This window comes from Equus caballus, chromosome 12 (assembly GCF_041296265.1).
Source record: "Equus caballus isolate H_3958 breed thoroughbred chromosome 12, TB-T2T, whole genome shotgun sequence".
NCBI classification, from domain to species: domain Eukaryota; kingdom Metazoa; phylum Chordata; class Mammalia; order Perissodactyla; family Equidae; genus Equus; species Equus caballus.
Window position 1 is genome coordinate 37,924,087 of NC_091695.1, and position 9,730 is coordinate 37,933,816.

The 9,730-nt window shown below is 51.6% G+C and overlaps 1 protein-coding gene across 1 annotated transcript; it reads left to right on the top strand.

The window, feature by feature from the left end:
• The first annotated feature begins 226 nt into the window (after positions 1–226).
• Positions 227–9,309, top strand: LOC100062179 (pepsin A). The gene is made up of 9 exons (XM_001501825.4): positions 227–282; positions 739–898; positions 2,935–3,052; positions 3,924–4,042; positions 4,749–4,948; positions 6,496–6,612; positions 7,757–7,901; positions 7,994–8,092; positions 9,160–9,309. Exons 1-9 carry the CDS (start codon positions 227–229, stop codon positions 9,307–9,309), a joined length of 1,164 nt encoding a protein of 387 aa, XP_001501875.2.
• The last annotated feature ends 421 nt before the right edge of the window (positions 9,310–9,730 follow it).

Consider the following 9,730-nt stretch of genomic DNA (forward strand, 5'->3'; position numbering starts at 1 on the left):
GTTACAATGGAAAGCTGTTCAGCTGGAGATTTCTCAGAACATGGCGCAGGAGCAGGGACAATGTTATCAGGAACCTTTCTGTTTGGGGTTAGGATAATGGGTGACGTTTGGAGGCTGATAAGTAGGTTCCCGAGAACTTGTGCTGCATATAAGGAGCAGCTCCTGCCTCTGCTGTACGCCTTCCTCCGTCTTCCCTTCTCTGGAGACTTGGGACCCAGGAAGAACCATGAAGTGGCTGCTGCTGCTCAGCTTGGTGGCGCTCTCTGAGTGCCTTATCTACAAGTGAGTCTGGGGGACAAAAGGCGCGAAGAACAGCTTCCAAGGGGCTGCTTCCCTTCACTGCCTGTCACACTGTCTTCCTCTCCTCCCTAACTTTTTCTTCCTCTCCTTCTTCCTTCTTACAACTCCTCACTCTCTTCCACTGTCTTGCGTCTCCTTCCTTGTCTGTCCTTTTTGGAGGCTGCACTGCAGACGTGGTTAACAGCCCCAGTCCTCAAGTCCAGTGCGGCTTTGGTTCCCAGCTCCATCACTGGGCCAGGCGACTTTGGGCAACCACTGAACCTCTTTGAAACAGGGTAGAAAAAAGAGGAGCATCTGCCCTCTTGACTTCCTTCCTTCTTTCTCTCTTGGACCAGCTTCCTTTACCTTCGGGCCCTTCCACAGCACCCCATGTGTGGACTCCTTCCCCAATTACACTTCCTCCTCCAAACCATCCTGTTTGCAAATGCTCTGCCACAGGGTTCCACTTGTCAAAAAGAAGTCCTTGAAGAAGAATCTAATTGAGAATGGCCTGCTGGAGGACTTCCTCAAGCAGCATACCCCCAACCCAGCCAGCAAGTACTTCCCCAAGGAGGCCGCCACCTTGGCAGCCACCCAGCCCCTGGAGAACTACATGGATGTGAGTGCAGGGCAGGTGGTGTGGGGGTGCAGCTCCGAGGACTTGGCTGAGAGGAGAGAGGGGGTCCAGGGATGTTTGGAAATTGGATCAGGGCCCTGAACCCCCAGGCGGTAACTCAGGGGTCTGCTCCCTGGATCTCAGAGGCACAAGAAAGGCAGGAAAACTAACAGTCAGAGATGTTGCTCTCATTCCTTTGTTCATTCATTCATTCATTCAGTGTTTATGGATGCGGGGCACCTCCTTATGTGGCTGGAACTGTGCTGTGCCTGGGGAAGCAGCAGGGAACAAAACCAGGCACAGCCCCTGCCCTCATGGGGCTCACAGTCTAGTAGGGAGAGACCATCATCACTGAGCCTCATCATCAATGAAAAGTACAGACAGACTGAGGGCTATGCAGCAAAGGTGACACTGTGAGAGGGTGGCAGGTGGCGGGCAGTGACACCTCCCTTGGGCAATGAAGGGGAAGCGGAGGTCAAGGAGGACAAGAGATGGTCCCTGAGAGCAGGACAGCTTCTGCCAGACCCTGGGACGGCAGGGAGCAGATTGCATTTGAGGAAAGGAGGCCAGTGTTCAGGGAGAGCAGAGAGGGAGGGAGGAGGAGCAGAGTGAGGACTCAGGGTCGGTGGGTGGAGCCAGACCAGAGTCTCTGATGAGGGTCTGTGACCTCACTGCCACTGAATCTTCTTAACCAGGGGGTTGCCATGATCGGTGTGGAGTTTTAGGAAGATGGCTCACTGTTCCATTTGGGACCCAACAGCAATGCCCTGCCCTTCAGTACATATTGTGTGTGCCCTGTGTGAATGAAACAAGGCCAAAGGTAAAAAGCAATGCGGCCTCTTGTTAAGAGCTTACACTGTGAAATCTGCCAGACCTGGTGCAAATCTGTTCCCTAATGGTTCCGAGCCACGTGACCTTGGGCAAGTCATTTAAATTCTCTGATCATGCTTCAGTTTCCTCGTCTGTCAAACAGAACCAGGAATTTCCACCACCAGAGGGTTGTTTCAAGTAATTAACACAATAATGTTTTTTGGAGGCTTAGCACAGCGCCTGGGTCTTGGTAAGAGCTTGGTAAAGTCAGCCCATTTATTCACTTAACAAATATTTATGAAGCATCTATTATGTGCCAGAGGCTCTGTGCATGGGGCTGAGGAAACTGTGATGAAGAAACAAAGTTCCTGGAGCTTTTATTCCGGAGGAGAAGGCAAGTAGGAGACAAATACATAAGTATGCAAGATAACTCCATGTAATGAGAAGTGATGCAAATAAAAATCAATTAATGAGAGTAATGGGAAGAAGAAGAATGGAGGAAGGGCACATTTAGATGAAGTGGTCAGGGAGGGCCTCTTGGTGGAGGTGATGTGTGACTAGAGCTCTGAATGATTGAGAAGGAGCAGGCCGAGGAAAGATCCAAAAGAAACATTTTCCTAGCAGGAGGTAAAGTAAGCACAAAGGCCCTGGGATGGGAATGAGTTTGTCATCATCAAAGAAGAGCCAGACCAGTGTGGCCAGAACTGCTGGCAAGGGAGACAGGGCTGCTGCTGCAAAGAATAAAAATCCTGACAACGGCCTTTCTCAAAACCCACTGTACACAGCTCGATTTAGGACCAAGATATCTCCAGGGGTTTCCATCTTTAGGTGACTTCTTTATCTCCCAATCAGCAATTTACTGAATGAGCCTTTGAGCATTTATTCTGCTGGCTGCTATCAGGTTACCTACTGTCGTCTGAGATGGTGAGTTCTCTAGGGTGGCACGACTAAGACATTCAGGAGGAGAGCTGAAGAGGGGACAGCAGACTCTTATTAGCTGTTGCTGGTGCTTAGAAGAAACAGACAGAGGGTAACAGGGATGCGATCAGGGAAGACATCAAGGAGGAGGAGGGGTGGTCAGGCAAGGCCTTGAAGGATGGCTGCATTGGACAGGGAGAGAAAGGAAGGGAGAGCAGTGAGGGTGGGGAGCTGAGGAGGAGCCCCAGGAGGCCCTGCTCCCTGGGGGGCTCCCAGGATGGGGAGTGACCTGTGCTGTCCCCGCCCCGCAGGAGGAGTACTTCGGCACCATCAGCATCGGAACTCCCCCTCAGGAGTTCACCGTCATCTTTGACACCGGCTCCTCCAACCTGTGGGTGCCCTCGACCTACTGCTCCAGTCTTGCCTGCTGTGAGTGCCTGGCCCTGCCCGGGACCCCAGCGCCCACGGACCTGGGAGCCCTGAACGCTCAGGGGCTTCAAATATCAATTTCAAGCCTGCTGGATTCCGTCAGGGATTCTCTCAGCAGGTGTTTCCCGAGCACCTATGTGTCCAGCAAGGGCTTAAGCACCCTGGGGACAGAGGGTGAATCACACATGGTCCCTGCCCCCCAGGGGTTCAGTCCAATGGCAGAGAGCAGCTCTCCTGAACAACCACACAGCCCAGGGAACTAAGGGTGGGGGGCCCCAAAGGGAACAGGAGCTAAAGGGCTACAGGAGATCCCGCTGGGACAAGAGCTTGACATGAGAAAGTGACTCAAAGCATGAATGAGCAGTGATCTCACTTCTAAAAAAATCATTGGTTTGCTAAGGAAGACAGTTTGTCATTGGGAGTCATGGACAGCGTTTCAAGTTTCTTCCTCTTGCAGCTTTTTAACCTGACTTTTAATTCAGAGGAGGAGACCATGGAATCCTGCCCTTCATAATTTGGACTATAACATTGTAAGGCTGTGACCGTGACAGTGTAGCTGTGTCGTGGGCTGGTCACAGTGCGCTGTGAAGGTCTCGTCGCCATGGGCAGCTGTGGACCTGCTGTGCTCAGTGTTTGCCTGGGGTCCTTGGGAGGACTGTGGGGTTGGCTGGGGACCTTCGATCAGGGAGATGGTCGCAACTGGCCCAACCAGGCAGGAATGGAAACTGGGGATGTTTGGGGCCCAACGTTTGGGGAAAAGGTCACTTTTTTCCCCCATCTGGAAGCAAGGCAGCCTACCCTAGAACGTCATCCCCAGCCCCGATTCTTGCTCCGGTTTTGAGGTTGATGATGTCACTTCTTATCTTCCCAGCCAACCACAACCGCTTCAACCCTGAGGATTCCTCCACCTACGAGGCCACCAGTGAGTCGGTCTCCATCACCTACGGCACTGGGAGCATGACAGGCGTCCTCGGATACGACACCGTCAGGGTGAGAACCTGCGGCCCCAATGGCTCATCCTGCCTAGTCCTAGCGCCAGCTTGGGGACCCTGGAGGCCACAGTGCAACCCCCAGAATCAGCTCATTCAGGCAACATGGGTCTCAGTGACTCCAAAGTAACCTGATTAGGGGAGGGGGATGAGGAAGTGACAGAGATGTCATAGACATTTCTAGGTGGGACAGTAGGGGTAAGGGGTGGGATGCCTGGAGCCATCAGCCAACCTTAGCCCCACCCATGCTGAGTGCTATGGAGTAGGAGGAGAAGGTAGGAAAAGGCTCATTTCTCTTTTAGCACCTCCTCCTCTTTCTCTTCCCTCCACCTGCAGCCCCCATCCAGTCACAAAATCTCTGCGTTTATCCCCACTTCCAAGGTGTGGCAGGGGTCAAGGACTCTGATTTACCTGGGTTCAGCTTTGCATCCAATCATCAGAAACAGGAACACACAGATCCTATCTGCACTGCAGCAAATTCTCACACCAAAGCATAGACTGTGTCCATCTGGAGATCAGCTGCAATGGTTAATACAGCAGAATAACAAGCATTCCCAGAGACCATCCCTCTCCCCTCCTTCCAGCCCTATGCCCAAGAAGACGAGTCCTACATGAGATGAACCAGGGACACTCTGTGCCCAGGGCTGGCACCCTGCAGGGCTCACTCAACACAAGCTGGTTGTGAACATCTTGGTTCCCCCACTCAGGTCGGAGGCATCGAGGACACCAACCAGATCTTTGGCCTGAGTGAGACAGAGCCCGGCTCCTTCCTGTACTACGCTCCCTTTGACGGCATCCTGGGTCTCGCCTACCCCAGCATCTCTGCCTCTGGGGCCACTCCCGTCTTTGACAACATGTGGGACCAGGGTCTGGTTTCTCAAGACCTCTTCTCCGTCTACCTGAGCTCGTAAGTCGGGCAGGGAGGTCATGGTCACCTGGCCCAGCAGAGGGCTATACGGCGCTGGGTGGGAAAGAGAGGGTCTGAGCCAGCAAGGGACCTGAAAGGTCCGTGTCTAAGGCTGAGAGGTGTAGCTTTGTAGAGAATGGGGCCAAATCTCTCTCTGATGAACTGTCTTCCTTCATCTCATTTACCATCTGAGTCTCTCACCCTGACTTACACAACTCAAATGTCATTAGCCATTTGCTCTCTAACCCCAGTCCCCTCATCATTGGCCCCAAAAGACCACCATTTAAAATCAGTCCACTAAAAACAGGGGCAAAATTCCATAGCAATGAGAAGATTTGATCGGGACTTATATCTTTAACAATGAAACTTTTAAACAACAAACGCAAGTTTATGTCATTTGTCAACAAAATCTAGGTTCCAGCTGTAACTATGAGTTAACTCGAAGAATGAATAAAGAATACCGCAAGTGTTGGTTTTGGTTGAGTTGAGGTTTATGCAGGAATATCCGAGGGTGTCATCAGTTTTCCTGAGACACTCAACTTTCCTCTGACGCTCTCATCCTTCTCTTTTGAAGCCGTTTGTCATTGTTGATGTTTTTCTTCAATTGTTAACTATTTTGCTATAATTTCACTGTGTCGTGTTTAACTGTCAGATGTTTACAGGAAAGTTGATGTGGGGAGAGGTGATGCTTGGCCAGGGCTTTGTTAATTAATTTCTTATCATCATCCACGCTTGATTCCCTATCTAACTCGAAACTACACAGATTCAGAAAATGAATATTGTGGTAAGAAGGAGGAAACTTACAACAGGAGTAATCTACAACAGGAGGGCCCTTGTCTCATCTTGGTTACTTAATATTCAAGTCGGCTCCTAAACATCTCTGCCTTTACTGGACTTAGAGATTCCATGGGGCCATCTTACCTCCTCAATTAGATCAGGGTTTCTCAGTCTCAGTGCTATGGACATTTTGGACACACAATGCCTTGCTGTTGGGGCCTGTCCTGTGCATTGTAGGATGTTGAGCAGGCTGCATGGACTCTACGTACTAGACACCAGTGACACTTCCTACCCCCACCCAATCATGACAACGAAAAATGTCCCCAGACATTGGCAAATGTTCCCTGGGAGCAAAACTGCCCCTGGCTGAGAACCAGGGAACTCTACCATCAAGTTCTTGAGAGCAAACTCTGTCATGCATTCACTTCTCTTGAGGTCCCCACATCAACGACAGTGAGGATGTGGCAGAACCACAATTCTGGAACCAGAAAACCCTGGGTTCTCATCTTGGTTCTGGCACTCCCTGGCTGTGGGACCTTGGGGAAGTCATCCAACTTCTCTGAGCCTGAGTTTCCTCCCCGTAAAGTGGAAATAATAATAATAGTGACCACTGTTTGGGTGTTGGTGTGAGGATTAAGAAACACTGTCCGTCACACTCAGCACGCCTCCTGGCACTGGCAAGAGCCCAGTCAAGGGTAGCTCTTAGGACCAACACAGCGGATGTTCAGCTGAATGAGTGAATTCCTGTCTTTTCCCCCCACTTTCAACAGCGATGACGAGAGTGGCAGTGTGGTGATGTTTGGTGGCATCGATTCCTCTTACTATTCTGGAAGCCTGAACTGGGTGCCTGTTTCTAATGAGGGTTACTGGCAAATCACCGTGGATAGGTGAGATCTCCATGGATGGGCACTGTCCTGACATGGGCCTCAGACCTCATTTCTTTATAGACTCCTAGTTAAATAAGCTTTCCAGAAACCCCCTGGAAGAGCCAGTCAGGGAAACGTACCACAGGAGGAGAGGGTAGAAGTTGGCTAAGCCAGAGAGACCCCATGAAAGGCCCCTCCCTGGAGGAGAAGAGCTTCCTGGGACCCCACATGCTCTGCAAGGATGAGACAGCCACTTTCCTTCTGTTCACAGAGATAGGATACCAGCATCCCTGAGGAGAGCTGGAGGACCCACCAATCCACACGTCTTGGCATTTAGAGGATCTGTGAGCTGGCACATGCCCATCCCACTCTAGGAAAAGTGTCACTATCAGTCTAGAGACAGGGCAAATGGCTGAGAAGTTGTTTCAACCCATTGCTTCCCCAATTCCACTTATGGGCCCGCCCCTCAACCATGCAAACTCCTTCCCAGCTGTTCCTCCCCCGGCTGGCCTGCTAGGGTGACTCCACGTTTGCCCAGGTGTCAGCAGTTTCCTGGGACTCAAGACTTTCAGTCCTAAAACCAGGACAGTCCTGGGCAAACTGAGACGCTCGGTCCCCTCATGTCTGCCCCAGCCGTGCTAAAACTTCCTCAGTTCCTCCCACTTCCACCCCTGCTCCTCTCGTCTCCATCCCTCCTTGCCTGCCTTCCCCTCTGCCTGGGACGTCCTCCTCCAGCTCTTCATCTCCTTGGCCACCTCGGGCTGTCTGCTTCCCTGGTAAGCCCTCACTGGTTGCTCCTCACCTCCAACACCCTCACCCTGGATTGTGTTTCTGTTCCCCTGGCCTGTGCCCTGCTCATGCGGCTCTTCCTTTGTCATAACTCATCATTCCAGCTAGACTGTGAGCTCTCTGCAGCCAAAAACTGTGCAACTGCCTCGTTTGGCATTTCATCTCCCAGGCCTAGCACAGAGTAGTCACTCAGTAAAGATATGCTGATTAAATAAATGAAAGAATGAATGAGGGCGTGAAGGAGAGGAGCTGAAATTTTATGTAATTGGCCAACAGATGGGGAAGAGGGACCCTCTGGTATCACCTGGCTCCTCCTTGGGGAGATTTACCCCCTGGGGCCTCAGCTGAAAGCCCCTTACTCGCATCTCACTTTCAGCATCACCATGAATGGAGAGTCCATCGCTTGCAGCGGGGGCTGCCAGGCCATTGTTGACACCGGCACCTCTCTGCTGGCTGGCCCAACCTCTGCCATTGACAATATCCAGAGCTACATTGGAGCCAGTGAGGACTCCTCTGGTGAGGTAAGTCCAGCCTTGCTGCCTCGTCCTAGATCGAGGTGGTGGGACAGCCAGGCAGAAGGAAGGCGATCCCTTCCAACCCTCGCTCTTTCCAGTCAGTGATCAGCTGCTCATCCATCGACAGCCTGCCCGACATCGTCTTCACCCTCAACGGTGTTGAGTTCCCTCTGAGTCCCAGTGCCTACATCCTACAGGTAAGGGGCCTCTGGGCCTCCCACCTACATGTTCCGCCATAGAATGTGGCCACACACTCCCCCTTTGCACTAAGGAAAGTGCACTTCCACAAGCTGAAGCTGACATCTGCTCTGGACAGCCATCGGAGAAAAAGAATACGTTCAAAATAAATGCATGAATGAGAATTTGGAAGCAGTTTCCCCAAGGGGACAAGGGAGGCAAACACTGGTGGCATGAAAAGAAGATTTCTTGTTGGACTCCTGAGTCCAAGATCTGGGTCTCAATTATTAGCCCCTTGATTCTGAGCCAGTTGCAACCTCCTTCAGCCTCAGTTTCCTCATCTGAGATCCACAGCTTTCCCCACGCTCAGAGTGTGGTTAGGGTAGTCACGTGATTTTGACCACATCAACACTACAAAGGGTTGGGAAAATGGTGATCCTAACTTCCATAGGGTCAGGGCTTATGACACCTCACTGTCTCTACCAAGGGACACGTCTTTTGTCAAATGAACCACAGGCCAACTCCTTCCTTCTATGATAGCACAGGTGGAACACTCATTTTGCCCAGTGGGAATGTTATTCAGCAAGAAGGACTGATGCTCAGCTATATCCTGAGCGATGCTGATTAATTAGTAGGGGGTCAGGCCTGTCCAATGCGGGTGGCTGCAAAGCTCCCCAGGAGATTCTAATGTGCTTCTAATGCTGTGGGCCAGTGACCTAGTGAATGAAAAGAACTGACAGCTCGCCACCGAAAGGGGTCAGCATAATGAGAAAAGGGTGTGTCACCAGGGCTCCCAAAATCCTCCCAGCAGCTGAGCTCCCTAAAGCCCTTAGCTCCAGTGCTGACGTCAGCGTTTGGGCATCTGCCAGAAACACTGGACAATGTCTACGGGTCTCTGGAACCAAGTGCAGTGAACAGCTCATACAGGCAGACCCCACGCTAAGAAGACCCGAAGCCCCACACACGAGACAGGAATCTCCTCCTTGCATGTGCCTTGCAGTGGACGATGGCCCTTGACATTGACCCCTCAGCACCTGTCACCGCTGAGTCTGTTTCCCATCTCTGGTTTTATCCTCCTTTTCTCTAGGAGGATGACAGCTGCATCAGTGGCTTTGAGGGCATGGACGTCGACACCAGCAGCGGAGAGCTCTGGATCCTGGGTGACGTCTTCATCCGCCAGTACTTTACCGTCTTCGACAGAGCCAACAACCAGGTCGGCCTGGCTCCTGTGGCCTAAGCCTGAGTCTTTCAGTCCACTTCGCAGGAAGATCTGGCCTCTGTTCTGTGCCCCCTCTATATGTACATAATTCTCCTCATCGTTCTTCCTATGGAATCGTGCAGGTGGAATCTTGGCTCTGTTCCTTCTCATACCAATAAATAGAATAAAAGCACAATCTTCTGAAACATGTTTTGTGGACTTGCTTCTCTTTGTCGATATTTCTCCTTCACTTCACCAGGCTCAGAACACCAGGGCAGGCGGTGGGGCGTGCAGAAATGACCACTAGGACTGCACCAAACACAGTGACAGTGGCTGCACACACTTCGCAATAGAGGGAGGAAGGCAAATGGGCCTCAGTAGGTGTGGCTGAGAGCATCACATGAAGACGTGGGGATCAGAAATGCCAGGCCTGTTGCCTCCTCATAGAATAGAGCCTCTG